The sequence below is a fragment of the Sitodiplosis mosellana genome, unplaced genomic scaffold, assembly GCF_009176505.1.
Source record: "Sitodiplosis mosellana isolate CC-2019 unplaced genomic scaffold, AAFC_SMos_1.0 Smas_scaffold_5, whole genome shotgun sequence".
NCBI classification, from domain to species: Eukaryota; Metazoa; Arthropoda; class Insecta; order Diptera; family Cecidomyiidae; genus Sitodiplosis; species Sitodiplosis mosellana.
The window spans coordinates 4,765,790-4,790,485 of NW_022595248.1; the positions used below are offsets into that span (position 1 = coordinate 4,765,790).

The window sequence follows — 24,696 nt, forward strand, 5'->3', positions numbered from 1 at the left end:
TCTTGTCTCTATCCACTTGGAGAAATAAACACGGTGCGATTTCATTGTTGTGCCGGTAGCAGCAACAAAATTCTTTCCCGCGTAAACGACGATGTCAATTTCATTTTGATTTCATCACATCACTCACTTGAGCCAAATCACACCAACACGCACAGGTGACATGTTGGATGTTACACCAAGCCAACCGTGTAATTTTTCAACATTTTAACAGCCCCTTTCCGTTTTCTACAACACCTAAGTTAAGAAAGAAATGAATTCGATTAACTTTAACACCGAGAGATGCACGAGTTACTCCCGTTCTCCACCTATTACAATCAACAACTTTGTCTTTGAATAAAAGTCATGGTTTCTTTTGTCACGGGAGGAATGGGACGATGGTGGAAACAACGCTCCGAAGAACCAAATCTGTAATTAATTTCACGAAATTAGGAAAAGAATTAACCGGATTAAGAGTTCGGGCATGCATTTGAATGAGAAGAAAGTTCCATGATACACTTGAATCGGAAACATATGCTGCTACATGTGTTCGCTGACTGAATCTCTCTTTTTTCACACTCTTTTGTTTAGCAACTTTCACACATATGCGACAAAAAGATGTTCACTTTTTTTCTGCATTCATTTACGGAGATTGATCTATATGAAGAGAGTCAGTTTGGAAAGAACGCATCTCTCTCTCTCTTTCATTTGGAACAGATTCTGTATGAAGAAATGTCACTTTATGGAATGAGGAAAAACAAGAAATATACCGCTGAATGTTGCTGTCAATGTGAATTGGGTGGGTTAATCGATGCAGAAATATTGTGTTGCCTCTGGTGTGTGTCTGCCTTTGCCAAACGAAAGAGGACACCACTGGAGGCCTGCACGTAGAATTGTATGGTTGCTTGTGGAAAAAAAAACAGTTTGGTTTTTTCCAATTTTTTTTGTTTCTTCTCTTTCTTTCTTCCTTCGATCAAACATTTTCATTTGAATTAGAATTTTTTCCCCCACCAATAATCTTTTTTCATTATCTATAGCAACAAGAAAAAGTACTGTGTCACCACCAATGAGTGAACAAGTTCACATTAAAATGGAAATAAAATGTGTTTGCATCATCATTATCAAAGATGGTTAAACACCAGGGTGTTAAACTGTTATTAAAATAATTTACTTGTTTATTATTATTAAATAAGAAATTAGCATAAAACTGAAACATGCAATAAAATGCTCAAAACGGAAAACACGAATTCATTACTGTTATGGTCGTTATTCAAATGGGGCTATAAAAATTTTTCCTCAAAAAACAGTTTTTTTGTCAACGTCAAAAATTTAATGTTGTTTCGGTAATTTCATCATCAAAAACTGTTCCGCTTCCAGTGTCAACTCTCTCAAATTGCGCAGGCAATTTGCGGCTCCATGTCTCAGAACAGCATCGTCCGAGAGAATGTCTTCGAGCAGTACGGGCACAACGCCACTTTGGTACATTAGAATGGCGTTGATTGGATAAGCGGATAATTTGGCTAATGCCATTGCGGCAGCTCGTCGAACATTTTTATTATCCGAAGTGACCAAGTTGACAATCAATCGAATCACTTTCAGTTCACCGAATTGTTTCGCATTCTCCGCGTACGGTGTGCAAGCAGCAATGGCAGCTGTCACTTTCTCTTCAATTTTTTTATTTTCTGTGTGTATCAAGTCAGCAAGCAATGGAACCACTTGATATTGGGTCAATATAGCGAGATTATAGGTGTCTTTGGCGATTTCGACAATGAGTGAGCAAATGGCATTCAATGTGGTTTCGTTTTTAGATTTCAGTGAGCTTGCTACTAGTTCCAGTCCATTATCTAGTTTCCGAAGATACTCCGCCGAATCATTTCCGTCATCATGTTGCAGATACTCGCACAATGCATTCGATGCAGCTGTTTGAACATGTGGATTTTCACTTCGTAACAATGACCACAAAAATGTGATTCCATCCAATGTTCGCATTTGTTGTGCGTATGCTGGGTATTTGCATACCTTCGTTAGAACGTGACAATATTCAATGCGTAGCGTGTCGTGTTCGATGTAGAAAAAATCCAAAATCACTTTCAATGCATCGTCCTGGAGAAAAATGTCGACGAGTTTTTTTTCGTACAGCAGCTGAGAAGCGAAACCGCAGACATTCGCCAGAATGTCATCGTTGAAACTCATCGAGAGAAATTTGGTTAAGAGCGGCAATACACGCAATTTGTTGAATTGCTGAGCATTGTTTCGATGTGTTGCACATGTATAAGCGGCGGCTGTGCCTGCCAGCATCAAATCGTTATTTTGCCAATAATCTTCACCTGATAAAATGTTCACAATCTGCTTGAGTCCATGATTCTTCTGGATTAGTTTGCTTGTTTTCGGACTTTTGCCGCATTGTGCCACGATTCCACAGGCATCTGTCAACAGGCCTTGATCCTTCGACGCCAATTGCTTCGTCACATCAACAATCACTAGCTCTGTTTCCAATCCCAGCTGGATGACAATATCATGCGAACAAACATTACACAATCGCAGCACGGCACGAATCAATGGCACTTGCACTGTTTTCAACAGTTCGCTAATGCTGAGAATTAGGCCACCCTTCTTAGCATCCGTAAGAATTCTCAGTGAACTCAATATTGTACTCAATGCTTTCGACGCTGACACCGCTAAATCGATGAAAACGGCTTCTTTTGCGGTCATTTCCTCTGTGGTTTTTTGTAAAAGTCTTCGGTCGAAATTCAAACCGTCGATGATTTTGTTAACGACGTCTGATTCGTGAATGATTCGTCGGGCCGGTTGAATGTTTGCCAAAATGCCCAAAATATCAATTGCCAAACATTTTATATCGTGCAATGGTTCGGTAACAATCTTGCAAAGTGATTCGATTACGTTCATGTCGACCATGTACCTTCGCATGTCGATATTCGTTGACATCTCCCGCAGTACGTACAGTGTGCCGAAACGACACACTAAATCATTGATTTTGCACAAATTGACCAGCGTCTCAAGGCCACCAATCGAAAAAATCGCACGCTGATTCAGTTGCTTTGTTAAATCATAGTCTCGAATGCAGCACAGACAGGCATTGGTCACCACTTGATTGCCGATTTTCATGAATTTTACCAATTTCTGTATGGTCCAATATTCGATCGGTAGATCTTGTGTTTTTCGCTCTTTTTCTCGCCATCGCGCCTCCTCGTAGTCTTCATCCAAGAAACCCTTTTCACTGATATGATCCATTTTGCTGATGTGATACAAAAAGCCACTTTTGGTTGAGATACTTTTACAATTTTCTATTTAGTGACACATAAATCGATGTAATTGTGATTGGCTACTTTTCAGATTTTTTTGTTGTTTCGATTGTTGATCAAACAATAATGAAAACATTAGATTAAAAACTAGGCTCGTTTCATGACAAGTACACATTTTTTCAATGTTGTTCATGAAATACAAAACTTCAATTTTGTTCTGGAAAATAAAAACGAGAAGGTCGATAACGTTTTTTGCTCATGAATTTTATTGTGGTTCATGATCGAAAATACGAGATGCAAATCGAAAATTTGTTGTTTAAACAACAATATGTTTCATTAGAATGTGCCCGATGAAGTTATTCAAAACAATGAATAATCTAATATTATGAGCCAGATCGAATTACACATGCAATTTTTTATTTCCTTTCCAAATTTTTCATGGGATATTTAATTGCTGCATTATTTTAATTGAAGTATGTTGCATTATGAATCGATTCTCCTAAATTTCATAGATAGCCTTCGCAAATAAGAATAGTTTCGACAATATGTTATCTCAAAAAAGTATGGAATGAAACAAAAATTGGAGAAAAATTTTATGATTTGAAGAAAAACGTTTGATTTCGGAAGAACTGAGGTTTTTCCTCCTTCGAAAGGAAAGAAGAAAAAAATGAAAAAAAAAACCAAACTGGTTTTTTCGACAAACAACCATACAATTCTACGTGCAGGCCTCCGGTGGTGTCCCCTTTCGTTTGGCAAAGGCAGACACACACCAGAGGCAACACAATATTTCTGTATCATCCATCCATTGGTAGACCTGAAAGAGAAGGAACAAAGGCAATCAATCGAGCAAATTCACCAACGAATTTTACTTACCTCGTACTTACCTACGGCGGAATCGAACATGCGACCATTTAATTACTAAACTCACACTTTAACCACTGAACCATTACGCCGTCGAGTTAATGTGCGTTCGATTGTGCACCGACGATAGATTGAGTTTGTGACGACACACTCTTCTCCGTTGATGTTTCTGTACGTTATCATTGTTGTTGCCGTCGATAGCATCGATAAATATTCGCACACAGTTCACATTGACAGCAACAGTCAAGACAAACGAAAAAGGCTCGTGTCTTTTGTTTAAAAATCGGTTTAATACAAAGAATTGGTTTATTTTTAATCAATTTTTTGGTTTTACTAGAGAAAAAAATGGCATTTTTCCGTCGTTTGCATATTTTTGGTATAATTCAACAATTCATTACAGCACACACCGCGTGTTTTTTCATCAGCAATTGCTTATTCGTTCTTCATTTCCGCATTTTTGTGTGTGTCAGTTCGTGTTCTAAAGCAATGATTTTCCAATTTCAAATTACGTCAATGGAATAAAAATACGATAAATTGTCGCCGGATTGCGTTTATAAACCGAATGGATATTTCGTGCTAATTCGGGCGTTATTAGAATCAAGTCCTTGATGAGTACAACTGCACACCAAAAAGTGTTTTTCACTATCCCATGATTCGAAGCCAATCTCAATTCAAATCAATAGCAACAATTGAAAGATTGTTTCAATTCAATCAATAATGCCACTGCCTAGGCGCAGACAAAGGCTGAAATTGGCAAAAATAGACGTTTTTTATACGCAAATCGTGTTACATTCCATGGCGATCGTGTGCGATTGCAATGATAACGAAAATTAGAACGATTTTTTTCCATGTGAGGGTGTTTTTTATTCCATTTTCATATCGATCAGCTGTGCTGTATCGAAACGATAATGATCATATAATTTTTAATACGCGATTGGAGTTCAATCACACGATAAATCTGTGTAACAGTAAAAAATTTCCAGTGTACAAAAGAGTATTTAAAGGGCGAACATCGAAATGGGAGAATCAAATGGAAATTCATGTCAGTAGTGTAACTATCATCTAAGCTAAATTAAGTAATTCTCGATATAACCGAAAGGAAAGAATTCATTATTAGTAATAATAATAATAAATAATAATTTATTACAATGAAAAGAGTTCTTTTAATCATCGCCATACTATTTGTGATAGCAAGAAGAGAATCTCACGTCACGAATGGATTTTACATACTTAATAGCAAATTCGCAGATGTGATATCTATGATGAATGCAACGTCAGTTGAATCGAATGTGTTGGTTAATAACTGTCGGAGTTGCAAATGGTGTAAGTTAAAATATAAATAATTCAATTCAAATGCCATAATCCGATTAATAAACATTGTGATATTTCGCACAGTCGTCTCTCTGCTTCGATTCTATTTGATGATTGGCGAAAGTGAAGAGAAAATTCTGAAAATTGGAGTAGCAATGTGTATTCGCATGAAAATCCAAGCACCAAGAGTGTGTGAATCAGGCATTCCCTTGATGGGTGCAGAGATAATCCGAATCGCAAGGCGAGTGCACTCATCCACGGATATGTCAGCGGCTGAAGTTTGTTCTTTCTTCTTCGAAGAAATTTGCACCGAAAAGATTGAACGTGAAATACACAAGTGGAATGTTGCATTGACACCGTTTCCAAAACCAGAAATTAAAGAGGTCCGATTGCCAAAGAAAAATGTGCATACCCTAAAAGTTTTACATTTATCCGATACACACATCGATCATCTGTATGTTGAGGGAGCAAACGCTGTCTGCAATGAACCGTTATGCTGTCGAGTGAACGATGGAATGACCAATGTTTCGTATTCAGCCGCTGGCAAATGGGGATCATATCGATGTGATTTGCCAAAGCGAACTCTTGAGCATCTTTTGGATCATATTGCGGAGACACATAGGGTGAGTATTAAGGAACATTCGGTCATTGGACTTTTTTTTTTGAAAACCATGGAAAACCATCTCTTTTTTCAAATAAATCTCATTTCGGATGATCAATTTTGTTTGGCTTCAACTATTCTTCCAGGACATTGACTATGTGATTTGGACGGGTGATCTAGTGGCTCATGACGTTTGGATGCAAACCAATGAAGATGTCATGAACACAATCGAGGAAAGTGTCCGATTATTGTCAGAGAAACTGCCAGGAATACCGATATTTCCTACGATGGGCAATCATGAGCGTTCTCCAGTCAATTCGTAAGGCAAAAAGACTCTTAAAATCTGAAATTGTAGCTGACATTGTTCAATTGATTCCGATTTTTTAGCTTTCCAACAATCGAGCAAGACAGTTCAATATCCGTTTTTTACAACGACATCAATACGCTTTGGAGTCGTTGGTTGGTAGGAAATGTTTCGAGCACACTGCGAAAGGGTGCGTTTTATTCAACTTTAGCACGACCTGGCCTGCGCATCATTTCGTTAAACATGAATGCTTGCAATGACTTGAATTTTTGGCTCATCGAAAATTCCAAAGATCCCTCTACACAGCTGAAATGGTTGATACATGAATTACAATTGGCCGAATTTTCAAACGAAAAAGTACACATTGTCGGACATATTCCGCCAGGGTACGAGGATTGCTTGAAAACTTGGTCACATAACTATTACGAGATTATTGCTCGTTTTGAAAACACGGTTACCGCTCAGTTTTTTGGCCACACGCATAGCGATGAGTTTGAAGTGTTCTATGATCCGAAAAATTTGAGTGAGTACTTAATGCTGAGTATTAAGTTGTCATTCGGTTTGGTTGTGAATCACAAATCTTGATTTGCTATGATTCCATACATTTTACATCTTTGCATTGATCGATTTACCTGTACGAAGATTCTGCTTCACACAATGCCAATTCAATTTGTTTCTAGGTCGTGCAACGAATATAGCCTACATTGGGCCATCAGTAACACCATACCAAAATTTAAATCCAAGCTATCGAATCTATTACGTTGATGGTGATCACAATGAAACGACGCGATCGGTTGTCGACCATGAAACATGGGTTTTGAATCTACAAGAGGCAAACATGTTAGATAATCCAATTTGGCGTAAGACATACTCAGCTAGAGCAGATTATTCGATGCAAGGACTACGACCGACAGATTGGCATGATCTCATCGAAAGAATGAAAGACGATGATGAGCTGTTTAAAAAATATTTCAAGTAATTTATCATTTTGACTTTGGTTTTGTTCCATAAACACCGAATTTTACGACTTGGCTTTGTGTTTCCTACAGGAACTATTGGAAAGGTTCACCCTTCATAACAGAATGCCCGGTAGAATGCAAACGAGAAATTTTGTGTCAGGCAAAAAGTGGACGGAGTCATGACAAATTGAATCTTTGCATTGATTTGCTAGACATAGTCGAAAGAGACTACAGATCATCAGAGATACCACACGAAACTGTGCCAATAAGCTCACAACCGACGCTTCAATTAAACACAATTTGTATTTGTATTTATAGTTTCTACATTTTAACGACATTCGTGACGTTTTCATTTTAAAATCGTGTCTCAGCTGAGCTTGTCAAAGATGCACACAGCACAAAAATAAAGGTTAGGTTAATCATTGTGTCGATTTTTCGTTCATGACAAGCAACAATCTTTCGTGGCAAAAATCTTCAAAGTGTTTTTTCAATGTTCAACTAATTTGTAGCTCAAGAGCATGAAAGAAAAGACAAAATGGAAAAAGGAACAAAAGAGAGAAAATAAAATTCAAAACATATGCAATTTTGTATTGTAATGCTTGTTTGTATTCGTTTATTTGACATTTGTAACCATAAAATATTCTTCTTCGTACTAAACCGATCTTAGCATCTTTTGTTTGCCTAATGAGTTAGAAAAAGGAAAAAAAAATCACAGAGCGTTCACTGAACACGGAACGCCGTTCAGTACTCCTTTTGCAGCTCTAAAATTGCTTGTGAGATATGGCTGACTTTGGTCGGATTGTCTCCGTTTTCCTGAATAAACTTGATGAACTGAATCAGCGTGTTGCACTGTGAAAAGAGGCTCTTCTCTTCAGCTTTATAGAAATCGTCCATGTTTGCGTTGATATTCAGCGTTCGATATTTTTCTTCTTGTGATTCGGACAGCAGTCGCATCGCATTGTTGCCTAAACAGAACCGAATTTTTTTTAAAAAAAACACATAAGTCTCACGCAGTTTCGTGTCTTTGCTTATTGTTTTTATCATTGAAAATCTTGATAATGGGTAATTAAAAGCTTACGTATGTTGATGTCTCTCTTTAAATTCTGTTTGATTTCGGCAATTTTCTTGGAATATGGTTTCGGGGTGAGTTGTCTTGGATTTGTTAGTAATTGGTCGTGTTTGCGTGCTCGGGTTGCTGGAGCGATTACTGGTAATTTTTGGCTTTGTACAGAAATGGTTGAGCGACGCTGTGTAATTTTAGCGGCTTTTGGAACAGTTGCCATCGGTACTAACAGTTCTTCTGGATCATTGCTTGTGTCTGGTTTATTATTTGTATTGGTGGAAGCACGTCGTTTTCGCTTCGGTTCCTCAACAGCCACATGACTTTCAACAGTACGATTTCGCTTTTGGATAATTGGCTTCTTTTCAGTCGTTAACGCTTTCCACAAATCGGATTCACTATCACTATCTACACTTGTTGGGTCTCGTTTTCCACTGGTCACTGAAATCAAACCCAACAATGATTTATTTTGTCTACCATAAATATCATAAAACTTATTTCCCAAACACTCTAACGACACTTCGGTGATCAGAAAATTTATTCTATCCATTTTGTCGATCGTTAAATGACTCATTGAGAGTTAAATTTTACAGGCGTTCCTGAAGCTACAACATAAAAACCAACTTAATGCGAACCGCTTGTCAAAATAATGTGTGTGTGTGCATTTGGCATCCGATGCCAAACTCTGTCGGCAAAATGCCGAACTAGTCGAAAATGTCACAGGGCCATATGGATTACGGTAGCCAATAATGACATTGAACGAAGTGTTCAAGATAAGCAAAAACTGTTACCATTCACAATGCGAACGGAATTCAACGGTTTTTTAAATCAAATTAAGGTTTTTTTCCTTTTTCAAATTCAACGTAAACTTATGATCTTGTTCTCCATACTCATCGCCAATCTCCGTTTTTTTTTTGCCCCAAAATTCCATTCTTTTTGTTCTTTGATGCATGCATTTTAATTCGCTTTCTGAAACAAATAACACTGAACGAGAAAAAAAAAATGAAATAAAACACCATTGGATTTTACATTAATTTATTGTAATATCATTCCATATGTTTCCTTAAACTAAGTTCTTCATCTTCATTTGAAATGTTTTCATGAAAATATGCCTTGTGTAATTGAAGATTATTTTCTCTGTTATTTTGCGTTTATCGAAAATGAATTGCCTTGGTTTTGTTTATGTGAAACATTTCGTGTGAGAAAAAACAAACAAAATATTCAAAATGATTGAACCAAAAAAAAAATGTATGCAAAACGATGAAAAGTGTTTCTCTTTTTGTGTGTTGATTCTTTAGATATAAATCACACTAGAAGTTTGTATTTAGTGTGTACCAAACAGATTGAAAACAGCAACAGAAATTCCAAATTAAATTAAATAAAAAAAAAACGGTATGGAAATAATTAAAAAAATGTAGTCAAAGTATATGTAAGTATGTTTGCTAATTACAACATTAAGACGAATCATAACTTATTAAATAGAGATTTCAACACGATGAACTTTCACTTGTTCTTTCTGTTCTGTTTTCTTGTGCACCAGTGCATCGATATTCCGATTTATCTTTATCGCTTCATTGCAACTGGATATTACACATACACCCAACAAACTAACCTATAAGATTAAACTCATGTTTTTTTTTCTTTTCTGATTAATGGATTATGCGTGCTTTTGTCTGTATGTATGGGTTTGTTTTTTTTTTGCTCGCTTAAATGTATTTTTGTGTAAAATTATTTAGTTCATGTAGTCGGATGGGGCGTTTACATGTCGAAATCCGAATCAGAGTCATCGTCGATGCAGTCATCTTCATCGCTGCTTGACAACGCCTTCTTCTTCGCCTTCTTTGCTGCGGGCTTCTGTAAATCCAAATCAGTTTTGTTAGCAAATTCAATTAAAATTCAAAGTACTTTGAGGCACAAATCGATCATTAAGACTCTTGTGATGAAAACCACGAAAAAACGACATTTTTTTTTAGTTTAAGCTGTGAAAAAGAACGATTTTTCAAACAATTTCATTTGGAATTACCTTGATTGGTGAATCATCATCGGAGCCGGCTGCCTTTTTCGATCGTTTTGTGGCTTTTGTTGATGAATCTTTCACCACTTCGGGTTTGGCGCCGAGTTTGCGCGGTTTGGGCTTTGGCTTTGGACTTTCTTCCTTCAATGAATCGAACAGATTGTCACTTTCATCGAGATTGACCTGATGCATGGACGCTTCCTTGACGCCAGTGTTGTCGAGCAAATTATCTTCGTCATCACTACTGAATGGCTTTGAATTTGAATCATCGTCACTGTCGTCAAGTAATTTGGCGTAATTAACTTTCTAAAAAATTGAATGAACAATGAACAATGCATCAAAATCAAATGAATAATGAGTTGAATTCGATGACATTCAAACACAAATGTCTTCCATTCAATTTCAAGTTATTATTTTATGAGAAAATAAATCAGTCGATTTAAAATGTACCTTGGTCGCAGCGCGACGGCCGGATCCTTCACGTTTTGGTGGTGATGTGAAACTGTCATCATCGAAGTTGTCCTCATCGAATGAGTCTTCACTCTCACTGCCCTTTTTCTGCAAAACCGAACAGATATTATGATATGATTTTATTCGTCTTACGTCAAGAGTGTGTCCAATGAAAAACAAACCTTCTTGCCGAAGCTGATTTTCGACTGTTTGAGACCGTCAGACTTCTTTGCCTTTGGTTCTTTCTTCACTTTCGGCTCTTTCTTCGGTTTCGGCTCCTTTGCCACTTTTTCTTTTTTCACGACTGAATAATGACAAAATTGAAATTGAACTTTTTAGAATATTTCCTTAGAAAAGAAACAACGCTGTTCGAAATCGAACGGTTTGCATATGAAAAAAATTGTTTAAAATGCATACGATTTGCTTTACCTGGCTTCTTGTTGACCAAATTGTCGAATTCATCGACTTCACCACCTTCACCTGCGGCTCCACCTTCTTTCTTGGCCTTGGCACGAGCGCCAGCCGCTGCCATCTTCTCGTACTTCTTGAGAATTTCGTCGGTGACCTTGAATTCCACCTTAATACCATCAGACGATGGATAAATCTCTGAATTCCTACCCTTGGCGGCAGCACGCTTGCGCTTACCAGTGGCTGCTACGTTTGCTGCCAACGCTTTCGCTGTCTTCTGATTGGTGCCCAATTCTTCTTGACGCTCTTTCTCTTCGACTTCATCCAATTTCTTTTCGAGCGCTTCAAGATCAGCTTCCCAAAGACTTTCTGGTGTTTTTGCTTTGAGTGCCGCCAACTCAGAGAGTTTGGTATCACGCTGCTTGAGCAATTCATTTTTGCGTTCTTCGGTCAACATCCACATTGACATACCCAAGAGGTAGTCGAACTTCTTGACATCGGTCAAGTTTTGGAATGCTTTTTCTGGATCGGCCGGTTTTTTCGGTTTTTTGTCCGAAGACGTACCCTCTTCTTCTTCCTCTTCAATTTCGCCTGGAGCCTCCTTTTGAGTCAGAAAATAGAACGAAAAAAGACCATTCAATGAAAATGTTTGGAAAGTTTCCCGATGGAAAAGTTGAAATTGGAAATGAATGTTCGAAAACAAAATGCTTTTTCTCAACGATTTTTTCCTCTAGATTCCGCATTTCATCTATGCATAAACAAATGAATTACCTCTTCATCATCTTGTGCCACCTTGCGTTTCCATTCCTTGACTGGATCGGCATGATAGCCTCGCTTGATGAGCTCATCGATCATGGTCTTGCGCTTCTTGTTTTCAACGGTAAGTTGACCGCTGCACTTCTCTTGAATGAATCGAGCTTGATCACTCAAACGGGCTGCTTCGGCTGTCAACGAACCGACCAAATAATCTTTTCGCTTGACGTAGTATTCTAAACGCAGTGTGTAGAAATCGTTGAGAATTTCGTTGACCTTTTCGTATCGGCGCAAGCAGTTGTCCTTATCGAATGCATGCATGGTGGTGGTTGACATGCTGGCTGATAACTTGAATACCCTATGGAAACCACCTTCTTCAGAGTCCAAACGTTGGAATTCGCCTGGAGCGAAGCTGACGACAAATCGAACGGTGGTATGCGTATGGTATTCCTTGTAATCCGTTATGGTTGGCTTCTGCTTTTCGCTGCCGTGCAACATGGGCTCAAGTACATTTTCCTTGTACGTTTGTGTCCATGTGCCGATCGGTAATTCCGTGATTTCGATTTTGACATCTTCAACGATGGCAACATTTCCGTTTGTGAAGTAACGTGTCTCGCCGACCTTTTCGATGGAACCTTTGAAGTTCTTGTACCATGGATGCAATGTGTCTGGTTCCTCGCCATGAATCATTTTCCGTAAGCTGCGAATGATCTGACGTGGATTATGGTTCGGAATCTTGGTCGACCATCCAGTGCCGATACCCTCGCATCCGTTCACTAAAACCATCGGAATGATTGGAATGTACCAAATTGGTTCGATCTTTTGATTGTCTTCCAACTGGTATTGAAGCAATGGATCATCGTGTGGATGGAAAATCAGTCTGGTCAACGGTGACATCATTGTGTAAATGTAACGAGGGCTGGCGCTGTCTTTGCCACCCGACAATCGAGTACCAAATTGACCGTTTGGCATAAGCAAATTGATGTTGTTGCTACCAACGTAGTTCTGTGCCAAATTGACGATTGTCATGCAGAGTGACTGTTCACCGTGATGGTATGCCGACTGTTCGGCCACTGAACCTGCCAATTGAGCAACTTTTACTTCACGTTTATCATTACGCTTGAGACACGTGAACAGAACCTTTCGTTGACCCGGCTTCAGGCCATCGACAACGGATGGAATCGAACGAACGTTGTCAGCATTTGAGAATAAAACCAATTCCAAGTTAACAAACTCGGAGTAAGAAATCTGTTTCGTTGTTTTCGTGTAGAGATATTGCTCTTGCAATCCCAATTCTTTGCGGCGTTTGCAATCATCCATATGGGCTGTGAGCCATTCCTTACGTTGATCGACCGCTTTCTTTGCGAATGCCATGACAATGTTTTCATCGTCTTGGGTACCATCGTATTTAAAGAGAATCCGATGGCGATCCATGTTCGTGAAATACTCTTTGGCTTCGGTTGCCGTTGAAGTACCCAAACCTTTGTAGTATTTGACATTGTATGTGTGATGGTTTGGTGTGGCGGCTTTCCATTCTTCGAACTCGGGCAACGAGTAAAACGACAGCTCTTCATTCTTCTTCTTTACCTTCACAATGGGCGTGATGAACTCCTCCAAGAATGGAAGACGCAGCAATTCCGGCCAGTTGGTGTGAATGAAATTGATGAGTAAACCTGCGGGAGTGCGAAATGAAAGGGAACATTGGAATTAGTTTCGTATCACAGCTTAATCTCTTGTCTTTGGTTGAAGAATTTTCAATTTGACATTGTTGACATTTTTCCTCTTGAAATGTGACATTTTACCTTTGATATGCGAACCATCCTGATCCTGATCAGTCATGACCATAACCCTTCCATAACGCAATGTTTTCAAATCCTCTTCTGTCAGATACTTTTTCTTGTACTGCAAACCGATGATCTTGATCAAATTGTTGATTTCGGCATTTTCGAGAATTTGCTTGTGGGTTGCTTCACGTACATTCAGCAATTTACCACGCAGTGGAAACACACCGAACAAATCACGACCAACCACACCAAGACCAGCTACGGCTGTTGATTTGGCTGAGTCTCCCTCCGTCAAGATTAACGTACAATTCAATGAATTCTTCGTACCAGCATCGTTGGCATCTTCCAACTTTGGGATACCGCGCAATTTTGAATTCTTTTTGCCGCTCGTCTTGGCCAAATCGTTTTGTGCCTTGAACTTGGCCCATGACAACACCGACTCAAGGATGCCACTTTTTGTGACGCCATTGAAGAACTTTTCGGAGAGTTTGCATGATGATCCGAAACTCTTGGTCTGCAATGTCATGTTTTCTTTTGTTTGCGAATCGAACGTCGGATTTACGATCAAACAATTGATGAACACCCACATGTGAGTCTTCACCTGGAATGGCTTGATGCTCACACCACCTTTGTTTTTCTGTACGGGAGAAAGAGGAATGAAACATTTTTTTTTATTAGCTTGAAATTCAAAAATTCAGTTGGTAGCAGGTATTTTGTGTTCAAATATTCCATATTTTGATAGAAAATCCAAGTGTGGAAGGAAACTCAGTCAAACTGTACCTTTTTAATCGTTTCGATCAATTGTTTGACAATCATGTCGGTGATATAATCAACGTGCCGTCCACCTTTTGTCGTTGCAATGGAGTTGACGAATGAAACCTGTTGGAAACCACGGTCGGAGAGTGTGACAGCCACTTCCCAGCGTTCGTTGGGAGCCTCGTACACGACTTTGAGTGGTGAACCAGAATCGTCGGCATTGTCTCGGATGTACAAATCGATGTAATCCTTGAAATTTTTGATGGGTAATTTCTCGCCATTTAAATACACGGCGACGCCACGTGTTGATGCTGCAATCTGAGTGTGCCAAAGGGAAATGCATGGTTTTAGTATTGAAATCCTCGAAAAACACTCAATTTATTTATCGTAATTCTTTAAATTTCATTATTTTCCCTAAAACTTACATCGTACGCACGACGCGACATTAATCCAACGATGTCGTTGTCGAGCTTTTCCATTTTGAACTTAGACAAATCGGGTGTGAATGTGATCTTTGTGTAGTCCTCACCGCGGAAATCGGCAATTTTTGGTTCGGCCGCTTTTGACATATTGCTGCCCCATGTTTGCTTGAAGCACTTTTTGTACTCTCTCGATGCCGTTTCCACCACAAACTTGCTACTGAAGATGTTACACAATTTGGCACCGTAACCGTTACGACCGCCCGTTACCTTCTCCTCCTCATCATTGTAGTTGGACGATGTGAGCAAATGACCGAAAATCATGGTGGGCACAAACATTTTTTCGTCTTTGTGCATCACAACTGGAATACCTTTGCCGTTGTTCCACACCGAAATCGTGTTTGTCTCGGCATTGATGTCAATCCGAATACAGGACATCTTCTTGTCACGTTGCTTGTTATCGGCGGCATTGACCAAAATTTCATCAAAAATCTTGTATAAACCGGGAACGTATTGGATTTCTCGTTGAACCATTTTGCCTTTTTTTGTAGTGGTGCCATCTTCAGCTGTGGTCGTTTCCTGTTGGTAAATCCACATGATCTCCTTCAGTGGTTCCACTGAACCGATGTATGTGTCCGGCCGAAGCAGAACATGCTCCAGCTGAGACTTTTTCTGGTAAATCTTCTCGATGTTACCGCCATTTCTTTGCTGTAATGACAAAAACGGGAAAATGGACATGGAAAAATGATTAATTTTATCTTTTTAAAATGTTCTTTACTGTCGCTTGAAAATCTTCTGGAATTTTCTCTCTTGAAAAATTCTTCTTTAATATTTTTCTCTAGAAAATTGATGACAATTCTCTTAATTTAATAGACAAACGACAAAAACACTGTTACAACGAGTTAAAAACCATATTGTTTTCATATTTATCAAGATATTTCAACACAAATGAACATACAATAGAACGATTGGACGATATTCACATCGCAAAATGTTGCAAAGTCGACAAAAACCACACAAAGCACATGTTGAGTTTGACAATGGACTTGCATTCATACCGTCTGTGCAGATAAATATCGCACGGAACCGAGCAAATAACGGAAATTGAACCGGAATTTTAGCAAATCCATCAAGAATTTTGTGCAAAAACATTGAAAATTTCCTTGTTTCAAACAAACAAAACACGAATGTACAATAAATGCAACAATGAGAACAGTATGGCACGTTGTTTCCAGCCAACGAAAATCCACTGAAACAATCGAGAGAAAACGCAACAAAAGTGTTGCATCTAACGTTTTCTCCGCCATTTTTCTCGATTTGAATACTGTCATTCATAAAACGCACAAACACACACGCGCGCGTAATTGTAAACCCAACCGACCATCAAACGGCATAACTGATGCTATGCGCTGGATTCAGCGAATTATCGGTCAGCACAAATGCAGAATATGAATGCCGGGGCAATGGTTTAAAACAGAAGTCTATTTTTCAAGAAAAATGCAAACGACGCAGAAAAAAGTAGCATGGGCTACTTTGTTTCTAACAACAACAACAAAAAACACACGGCATCACATCGAGTGTATAGCACAAACTGAATCGTGCACATTCATTGGCTTGTGTACGCTGTGTGTCGTTATACACACATACTTGTCTGTGGTCATAAACAACTTTTAGCAGGAAGAAAAATGAATTTGATTTGAACCAACGAAGGATATTCGGCGCGAATCTATCTAAATATCTTGAATGGCACTCTTTACTCGCTTTAAAACTTAACCAATCCTATCTTATCGAAATCACTTCACAAACTCTATATCGTTGTAGTTGAATTTTTTTCTCATTTACTTACCTCGGACATTTTGATGCCGAACTTTTTTTCTCCCTTTGTCGTTGAATAAAAAAACTAATTTTTGTTTCGAATGCGAATTGAATTGATCGCCTGGACCAAAATCCAATCACACGTACCGTCAATGTTCACAATCAATCAAGATAGAAGAAAAATGATTCACTTTTGTCGCGTTCAATTTTCAGCTTCAAGCTCACTTTGTGTCTTTCCGATGCACGAAGAAAAAAAAATGTTGTTGGCTGGTCACGAAAATTGTCTTGGTCAAATAAACACACAATAAACGGGAATTCAACAAAAAAATCAATGCAATCGATCGTATTTGTAAAAGATTGAACGCAGCGAGAGCACTAACGACAAAAATTGCAATAGAATCAACTTTTTTTGCCATGTACTTCTCGTGCGTGTGGTTGATTCTCTCTGTTAGTCGTCACTTGTAGTTCATTTGCCAACTGAAATGCGAATGCTTCAGTGCCGCCATAGAAAATCGGTCGCTGGTTGTTAGTGTTGTACGAACACCGAGACAGAGAGAAATACGCGGTTTTGTCGGCTGAACGCAGCAATGGATGCGTCTAATGATGCAGTCATTTGAAACTGTAGTGTTTGAATTGTCAGTGACGGTTTAAATAGCAACAGAAAAATGATTTTTTGCAACACGTTCGCGTGACATTTTTCGAAAAAAAATATTTTTGATGAGTTTTTCCTTAGTTTTTCCTTAATTTTTCCTGAAAGAGAAAACCATTTTTCTAAAAAAAAAACACTCATTTTCCCATTGATATTTCAATAACTTGTATCTAACACCGTTTCAGCAATATTCAGCACATTGACAGCTCGTTGGTTGGTTGAACGCACGATATAAGCTATGCATCTCTCTGCCGTCTGTCAGTTTGTCTCTTTCGCAAATTGCAATTTTGTGTTTGCTCGGGTTTATCAAGTTCGACACGGGCAACGAAAAAACACGTAAATCACAGGAGCTCTCATTCTCTAGTTGTCAACACAAAGAAGAAGGAGGCATCATTCTTTGTGTGTAGTCGCGATTTGTTTTCAACACAAATCGAACACCAAAAAAATAACACACACAACACGCACGACGACGACGACGACGACGACGAAGAGAAGGAACAAAACGAGAAATTACATTTCTATATTTTTTTTTGTTCGCAAAATTTTATAATAATCTGTAATAAATCACAGCGCTATGTTGTTCAATTGACTTGAATTGTTATTTGTTTAGTGAAAGTTAGTTGTGTACATCGGCGATTACGAGCTTTGTGTGACAATTTTTGCGAAAAAATTTTATCGAGAAAAAGAGATTTTTGTTGCAAAATCAAAACGACTAATAATCCGTACCATCTACATTCCCTGACACTTGTTTCTTCTGCGTTGAAGACGAACGAGAAAGAGAGTAGAAAACTACCGTAAATTCATAACTTGAAGAAGAAGAGAAACACGAAAAAGACGAAACTATCCCGAAAATGGACCGAAATAACATGAGGTAATTTATTTATGTTGTTCATTTCCCGTTTCGCATCGCATGACACACAGAGACGCAACGCTTTGCGATTATCGTTTTTTGCAAAAGTCAATTGTTGGCATCGCCTACTGTGTGCTGCTGTTGCGATATTATGTGTGTGTATGTGTGTAAGGCTTTGGGCATGTTTTTAGCGTGAACTCTGTTTAATAATAAACAGACAATTTTGTTTTGGTTTTATCAGTGAAAGCGACCCAATTCTCGCGGTCGTAGACAATAACCTCCGTAATTCCGGGAATTTGCCAAATGACTAACACTTATTTGAGCGAGAAATGATTTATAATGCATTTATGTGGCCTTTTGTTTCAGAAATCAAAATCCGTTGCAAAGTGGACTGCCAAAACGACCAGCAATGCCTTATCTGGCCCAACATGACGAATTGATCAGATACATTCACGATGCATGGCACAAGGTAAATTCAATTGTTCGTACATGTCCCGTCATTCTTGTCAAGTAATAGTCATTTCAAATCGATTTATGACTAATTTTTTGTGTGTCATTTTATCCATGACGTGTTTAGATAACAGAACAAGGCCAACATGGCACTCCAACATTCTACCGGAATCCACCTGAACAACGATTGACTAATTTCCAACCGTTCGATTTGGAAAAGTGGTGGTAAGTGTTATGTCACGTTAAACTCATTAAAACATTGAAGAATTGAACATAAATTCAGTTGATTTAATGGCCACATGTGTTTTTTTTTCTTCTCTATTTCAGGGGCCACAGAGCTGTTCAGAACTATCACACTTTATCTCGAGGACATCAATAAGAACAGAACATCACACACACACACACACATTCTTTCAAATACTGCATCAATAGAAAGCTCGTTTCTATTTGCCAATCACATATATTTTGCATACGATTCCCGTTCAAGAAAATAATAATTCATTTTTTTTGTCGTCGTAACGTTTCGTTCATTTGTACAAAACGCCACACACAATAAATACATTGATTTTTGCTACAATTGAAACAAAACAACAAGAGAGAAAAAAAATACCGAACGCGCGCGAAGTTTCCGCAAAAAAAACACATTGTAAAGTATTTGACGATAGTTTGTCATAAGATAAAAAACACACACAATTATATTTCATTTCCATATTTATTTTGATTGTTCGTCCACAACTCAATATTAACAATATATACTGCGATGACTTGGTTTTTGAGCTAGACTAAAGTTTGAGCGTCAAGTTTCTATTTAACCGAGTGGACAAAAAAAGAACACACAGAGACTCCACTCATTAAAACAAACAACAACAACAAAAACCGAACATATTTTAGACACTTACTTTTTGGCGATTTATTTTTCTATATTCAAAGTAATTCTATGATGAATCTATTTTAGTAAAAACAAAATGCAACATGCAAATCAACATCCGTAAACGAAATAGATAACTGTGTTATGTGAAAGTTATTTAATGAAAGAAAGAAGAAAAACACGAAAATAATTACGATGAAGATGAGAAAAAAGAAGAAAATGAATCGACGTAAATGCGTGAGAAAAAAATAAGTAATAAAAAAAAGTCCCTTTATTTAAAAGAAATTTAGCATTTTCATTCATATCAAAGGCGATTCAATTTTTAATTGACTAATATTGAGAATGCACACATATCATAGATGATGCCGTCCTCCCTTTGCGTTCATTGAACGCACTTCACTAACGCTGAACTGTCATAAATTGCCGATGTACATTCTGGCGCGATTCCCACACTCAATGCTGACTTGCTGAATTCGAATAGATTTTTGTTTTGTTTCTAACCACAAAAAATGCCAATTTCGCATATAGAACGGTCTTATGTCAAATTTTGCAACAAACATACCGACACATTTCGTTGCGTACTCATACTACTATCACAAATTCGACGCAAATCGCAAATTTTATCCCTTAGTTCGTAGTAAATATCGGTAAATTTCATTGAATTAAGTAATTATTGAATCCAAAACAATTCGACATACATACAATGGCTGGTTTCAATTTCGGTGGTTTGGAACAAGCGTTGGCTGATACACGAGGTAGCGGTGTCAGCTTTGAATCACAAGCCAAAAAATGGGAAAGCGAAGAAGAAGGTTTGTTTTCAGAAATGAATTAAATTTGAAGTCATTTCCAACACTGTTTCATTAACATTTGTTTCTCCGTAATACAGCAAAAGATCTCATCGAAGCGATAAATAATTGTAAAGTATTGAGTTATTTGAATCTGGAAGGAAATACATTGGGTGTAAATGCGGCAAAGGGAATTGGCGAAGCGCTGAAAAAACATCCCGAATTCCAGAAGGCATTGTTTAAGGATCTGTTCACCGGACGAATGAAAACTGAAATTCCACCAGCCTTGCAGTCAATGGGCAGGGGAATGATCGCAGCCGGTGCTAATCTAACGGTTTTCGATTGCAGTGACAATGCGCTCGGACCTAACGGAATGACTGGATTGGTTGAACTCTTCAGAAGTGCAGCGTGTTATTCACTTCAGGTGCGTGTTCAATTCAATTCTACTGATTGAACATTCAAAATTGAATGACATATTTTCAAAGGAACAAAATACGAGAAACCTTTTTTAAAGTCGAAATAAACACGTGTCCAATTAACGCTAAATTTATGCTCAACAGGAGTTAAAACTAAATAACTGTGGCCTTGGTATTACTGGTGGGAAAATGTTATCGCAAGCGCTCTTGGATAACTACGAAGCTAGCGTCAAGGCCGGTACACCGTTACAGTTAAAAGTTTTTATTGCTGGTCGTAATCGTCTTGAAAATGAAGGTGCCAAAGCTCTGGCCCAGGTGTTTGCCAAAGTTCAAACACTGGAGATGGTTTGGATGCCACAGAATGGTATCTATCATCCGGGTATCTCTGCATTGTCGGACGCATTCAAACTCAATCCAAACATGAAATCTCTGAACTTAAACGATAACACAATTACATCAAGAGGCGCTGAACATTTGAAAGATGCGTTGATTTGTATGCAAAAGTAAGAAAATTAAATATTGTTATACTGTAGTTAAAAGACTAGGAATAATATGAGCAACAGTTCAAAGTGTCTAATGTTCTTGATTGACAAAAAAATAATCATTCGTTCTGCTATTTTACAGTTTGGAAGAAATCAACTTTGGAGACTGTTTGTTGAAAACGAAAGGTGCTGTAATTTTGGGTGAATCGCTGCAAGACGAGCATTTGGCTTTGGAATCACTGATTTTGGACCACAATGAAATTGGCGCCAATGGTGGATATGCCATCGCAGCAGCCATGCACAACAAGGAACAACTACAAACACTCAACCTAAACGGCAATCAAGTAAGATCAATCACACTGATTTGCATGTTCAATATAGCAATATAAATCTATTTTTTACCAGGATAAATTAAACTCTATTATTTGATGACTTTTATGAATATAATTATTTTAAAATGACTTCAGCATGCAACTCTTTTCATCTCAAATTTTAACTTGTGTGTTTATAGTTCGGCTGTGAAGCCCGTGAAGGAATCCGAGAAATGTTAGAAGAAACGCAACGGTTGAACGCTCTTGAGGAAATGGACGAAGACGATTCCGATGGTGAAAGTGAAGTGAGTAAAAGGACCTATTTTCATTATGACGATAACCAATGACGACTAATGATGGTCATTTGTCGACAATCGTTTTCATCTTTTCCGTTTTCGTTTTTTTTTTCTAATTTAGGATGAGGATGAAGAAGATGAAGATGCTTCCGGAGATGATGAAGAAGAATCAGACGCTGACACTTGTGCGGCTGATGATGACGACGATGAATACTTGAATAACGTAAGATGCTTGGAATTTTTGCACTTTCAAAAAAGAATAGTCTAATGGAAAATTTTATGTCAGAGAGTTGAAACTTTACATTCAATTTTTCGATTGAATACTCTATTGTAACATTGGTGATTGAACCATTTAATTTTATCTCAACAGACGGTGGAGAGTGCCAATCAATCGATAAACTGGACATTGAATTCGACGGCGGAATTGAATGACAGTAGCGTACTATTCACGGGCACCAGTGAACAGCCAAACACAGTTGAAACGTTCTGCAACACTCCACACCCCACATCAAACCAATTCGATGCACTGATTGAAACAGACAAATTACAGGCGTTCCGAGATTATTTGAAGGTTTGTTCACCAAATCGAAATCACTCAATTAAATCGAAATTTCACGAGAAATGTTCGATTTATTTCGTTTGTAATGTTAATTTTGGTTGGGTTGCAGAGCAATTCCTCACCTTCTAATAATTAAATTTCAATTGTAATTACAGAGAATACCAGAGAAAGATTACCTTGTCCATTTAGTATTTGCCATCGTCAAGCTGTCGGCAGCTTCGTTGAAAAATCAAGAGGCATTGCGTGTGGCCACCGAATTATACAGAGATTGTTTTGAATACGCGCAAAAAACGAACCAGGTAAATATCGTCATAAATCTATACGATGAATAGTCGGTTAATAGTTCAATTATAAATGATTTCACTTAAAACCAGTTTACCTTTTGCAAATTGATTATCTTTTTCCGGTTGATTTAATTTGTTGCTAATTCTCCGCATTCTATTACGTCAGGTGGCTCGAGTGAACAACTTTTTCCTGATTCAATTGGGTTTGCTAAAGAATGAAGATAAAACGTTTAAGCCAGCCTATGACCAGAACGCTTGTCGGACCGCATTGCAGCACGCAATCAAGTCGAAAGTGTTCAGCGATGACGTGGAACAAATGTTCAACCTCTTTTTAACCCGTTTCAACTGAAAAACCAATCGCACACTCACACACATTATTTATAAAATTGTATTCCATGAAATTTTTCCACATGAATAAACACGAAAACCAATTTGTCAGTTAATTTTAATAAAAATTTGTTTTTATTATTCTTCAATTTTGACTATGTAGTTACAGTAATTCTATTAAGGTAAAAACCCTGATAATTGACTGGTTTGGTCAATTAAATGACTTCTTTCGTTTGGTTTTAGCTGGAAGTGATGATGGATTGAATTGTGAATTTATTCAGCATCGTCTTCAATACTTTTATCTACTCCCCAGAATGGACCGCTGAACATGTTCTTCATGAAATCTTCCATCCGTTTGAACATCACTGAAATGTCTGGGAATTGGAAATTCGTTGCTTCATCAATTGATTCAGTCTGTGTTTTCTCAGAGAGAAGCGTGCCTAACGTGGAAATGAATGGAAAATTCATTAGAATTGAGAACAGAAAATCATTAGAATCGATTCATTTTAAAAGCAATAAATAGTAATTGAAACTTGGTATTAAAAAAACAAATTAACCTTTTCTAATTACAAAGGTGATTAAATTTGAAGAAGAAAATTGCAAAACCAAAAATGAAAACAATAGAATAATTCAAGAAATTACCATTTTTATCTGTGCATTTGTAATTCACTTCCAACGTCTTGCCATTTTCAGAGAATTTCGAACCGTAGGTGCATTTCTGTGTGCCTGGTGGGCATGTAATCTTTCGACAATGGACTATATTATAAAACGAAGCAAAAAAAAAATAAATTAAAAACACATTCCAGAATCATCATTGCTGATTCCCACCCAGTGATATTTGAAAGAAAAATATTTGAATCTAAAAATTTAGGATTTTTCCACGAATTCCTATTCGCAATTTGGAGAGAAAAAATTGCGCACGATTTTTAATCACAGTACAAGAAAAATGTTCACGATCATCGATTCATGAATTTGTAATAAATGCAACCGATGAATTTTAGAATTCGTTACACACTTTTTCTGTTGTTGCATTCAACAAACACTTACAATCGCCTTTGTAACCCACACGCTCGATGACTCCTTGGATTTGGCCATTAACTGATGATACAGCGATATTGGTATTTCCATCGAATTCAGCTTCTGGGTCTCTTTCAGATTCTACACCACTTTCCGAGCTGCCAACTTGTTCCGTATCACGATCTATGGAGCCATTCACTTCATTTTCATTTGGATGTTTGGCTGGAGTTTCTCCGGCAAAATCTTCAAGTTTTTCCGATTGTTTTTCGGCTGGCAATGATAAGGCTGGTGCAAGCAATAGGCACAATGCCATCGAAACAAAAATCAAACGATTCATTTTTAACTTCGTAATTAGACTAATTCAAAAAAAAAAAAATTAACTTCGATTGTTTTTTTCCCTTCGATTGATTCACTTCAATAACTTGTTCTGATTTAACACTAGCAGTGGATCTGTTCTGTTAAGACGCAATATTCATACTGATTGTTCGGAGCGTTGGGTTCGTGCTTATATAGTCGGTTCACGTTCATTGTTCTCCCGTAATTGTTTTGAACACATTTATCTATTGTGTTGGTCGAGAACAAGTAATGAGTCATTTGGCTGTGTGTTACATCAGTTGTTTGTTAAAATTACATTTATTTCTTTATTATTATTGACACACGATCTTTCG

The 24,696-nt window shown here is 37.8% G+C and overlaps 6 protein-coding genes across 13 annotated transcripts; 3 read left to right on the forward strand and 3 right to left on the reverse strand.

Moving 5' to 3' along the window:
- Positions 1–1,305: 1,305 nt before the first annotated feature.
- On the reverse strand, positions 1,306–3,228 carry LOC129567014 (armadillo repeat-containing protein gudu-like). Its single transcript, XM_055443463.1, has one exon. The coding sequence runs from the start codon at positions 3,226–3,228 to the stop codon at positions 1,306–1,308; it is 1,923 nt and encodes a 640-aa protein (XP_055299438.1).
- A 1,043-nt stretch (positions 3,229–4,271) lies between these two features.
- LOC129566824 (sphingomyelin phosphodiesterase-like) lies at positions 4,272–7,844 on the forward strand. Its single transcript, XM_055443088.1, has 6 exons — positions 4,272–5,423; positions 5,496–6,034; positions 6,159–6,331; positions 6,400–6,839; positions 6,997–7,291; positions 7,366–7,844. The coding sequence occupies exons 1-6, from the start codon at positions 5,249–5,251 to the stop codon at positions 7,631–7,633; spliced, it is 1,890 nt and encodes a 629-aa protein (XP_055299063.1). The 5' UTR covers positions 4,272–5,248; the 3' UTR covers positions 7,634–7,844.
- A 7-nt stretch (positions 7,845–7,851) lies between these two features.
- On the reverse strand, positions 7,852–9,010 carry LOC129566830 (uncharacterized). The gene is made up of 2 exons (XM_055443096.1): positions 8,354–9,010; positions 7,852–8,240 (listed from the first exon to the last, which is right to left on the reverse strand). The coding sequence occupies exons 1-2, from the start codon at positions 8,907–8,909 to the stop codon at positions 8,017–8,019; spliced, it is 780 nt and encodes a 259-aa protein (XP_055299071.1). The 5' UTR covers positions 8,910–9,010; the 3' UTR covers positions 7,852–8,016.
- A 343-nt stretch (positions 9,011–9,353) lies between these two features.
- Positions 9,354–18,324, reverse strand: LOC129566822 (DNA topoisomerase 2). Of its 6 annotated transcripts, none has more exons than XM_055443081.1 (11): positions 17,559–18,324; positions 16,766–17,505; positions 14,926–15,627; positions 14,525–14,818; positions 13,763–14,381; positions 11,979–13,633; positions 11,229–11,808; positions 10,982–11,103; positions 10,800–10,907; positions 10,359–10,655; positions 9,354–10,189 (listed from the first exon to the last, which is right to left on the reverse strand). In XM_055443081.1, exons 2-11 carry the CDS (start codon positions 16,772–16,774, stop codon positions 10,094–10,096), a joined length of 4,482 nt encoding a protein of 1,493 aa, XP_055299056.1. In that variant the 5' UTR covers positions 16,775–17,505; positions 17,559–18,324; the 3' UTR covers positions 9,354–10,093. The 6 variants fall into 6 exon arrangements, with proteins under 6 accessions (XP_055299056.1, XP_055299059.1, XP_055299058.1 ...); XM_055443084.1 differs by having other exon boundaries at positions 16,766–17,484; positions 17,559–18,313; XM_055443083.1 differs by having other exon boundaries at positions 16,766–17,473; positions 17,559–18,300.
- Positions 18,115–19,560, forward strand: LOC129566833 (MAPK regulated corepressor interacting protein 2). 2 transcript variants are annotated; one of them, XM_055443100.1, is made up of 4 exons: positions 18,115–18,254; positions 18,600–18,714; positions 18,811–18,908; positions 19,011–19,560. In XM_055443100.1, the coding sequence occupies exons 1-4, from the start codon at positions 18,235–18,237 to the stop codon at positions 19,060–19,062; spliced, it is 285 nt and encodes a 94-aa protein (XP_055299075.1). In that variant the 5' UTR covers positions 18,115–18,234; the 3' UTR covers positions 19,063–19,560. The 2 variants fall into 2 exon arrangements, with proteins under 2 accessions (XP_055299075.1, XP_055299076.1); XM_055443101.1 differs by having other exon boundaries at positions 18,600–18,702.
- A 665-nt stretch (positions 19,561–20,225) lies between these two features.
- On the forward strand, positions 20,226–23,139 carry LOC129566826 (ran GTPase-activating protein). Of its 2 annotated transcripts, none has more exons than XM_055443089.1 (9): positions 20,226–20,360; positions 20,438–20,760; positions 20,897–21,255; positions 21,377–21,578; positions 21,746–21,850; positions 21,963–22,064; positions 22,212–22,412; positions 22,556–22,699; positions 22,851–23,139. In XM_055443089.1, exons 1-9 carry the CDS (start codon positions 20,255–20,257, stop codon positions 23,031–23,033), a joined length of 1,725 nt encoding a protein of 574 aa, XP_055299064.1. In that variant the 5' UTR covers positions 20,226–20,254; the 3' UTR covers positions 23,034–23,139. The 2 variants fall into 2 exon arrangements, with proteins under 2 accessions (XP_055299064.1, XP_055299065.1); XM_055443090.1 differs by having other exon boundaries at positions 21,969–22,064.
- The last annotated feature ends 1,557 nt before the right edge of the window (positions 23,140–24,696 follow it).

Excerpts from the sequence above, each read along its gene's own strand:
- LOC129566830 (XM_055443096.1), bottom strand. The coding sequence starts at position 8,909 with ATGAGTCATTTAACGATCGACAAAATGGATAGAATAAATTTTCTGATC. Across the intron at positions 8,241-8,353 it reads AAAGAGAGACATCAACATAC|GCAACAATGCGATGCGACTG; the intron begins GTAAGCTTTTAA and ends GGTTCTGTTTAG.
- LOC129566833 (XM_055443100.1), top strand. The coding sequence starts at position 18,235 with ATGGACCGAAATAACATGAG. Across the intron at positions 18,715-18,810 it reads GGCACAAGGTAAATTCAATT|ATAACAGAACAAGGCCAACA; the intron begins GTTCGTACATGT and ends TGACGTGTTTAG. Across the intron at positions 18,909-19,010 it reads TTCGATTTGGAAAAGTGGTG|GGGCCACAGAGCTGTTCAGA; the intron begins GTAAGTGTTATG and ends TCTCTATTTCAG.
- LOC129566824 (XM_055443088.1), top strand. The coding sequence starts at position 5,249 with ATGAAAAGAGTTCTTTTAATCATCGCCATACTATTTGTGATAGCAAGA. Across the intron at positions 6,035-6,158 it reads ATATTGCGGAGACACATAGG|GACATTGACTATGTGATTTG; the intron begins GTGAGTATTAAG and ends CTATTCTTCCAG. Across the intron at positions 6,332-6,399 it reads GAGCGTTCTCCAGTCAATTC|CTTTCCAACAATCGAGCAAG; the intron begins GTAAGGCAAAAA and ends CCGATTTTTTAG.
- LOC129567014 (XM_055443463.1), bottom strand. The coding sequence starts at position 3,228 with ATGGATCATATCAGTGAAAAGGGTTTCTTGGATGAAGACTACGAGGAG.
- LOC129566826 (XM_055443089.1), top strand. The coding sequence starts at position 20,255 with ATGGCTGGTTTCAATTTCGGTGGTTTGGAACAAGCGTTGGCTGATACA. Across the intron at positions 22,065-22,211 it reads ACGATGAATACTTGAATAAC|ACGGTGGAGAGTGCCAATCA; the intron begins GTAAGATGCTTG and ends TTATCTCAACAG. Across the intron at positions 22,413-22,555 it reads CGTTCCGAGATTATTTGAAG|AGAATACCAGAGAAAGATTA; the intron begins GTTTGTTCACCA and ends TTGTAATTACAG.
- LOC129566822 (XM_055443080.1), bottom strand. The coding sequence starts at position 16,250 with ATGACAGTATTCAAATCGAGAAAAATGGCGGAGAAAACGTTAGATGCA. Across the intron at positions 14,382-14,524 it reads TGATCGAAACGATTAAAAAG|AAAAACAAAGGTGGTGTGAG; the intron begins GTACAGTTTGAC and ends TCTCCCGTACAG. Across the intron at positions 11,104-11,228 it reads TTTGGTCAACAAGAAGCCAG|TCGTGAAAAAAGAAAAAGTG; the intron begins GTAAAGCAAATC and ends GTCATTATTCAG.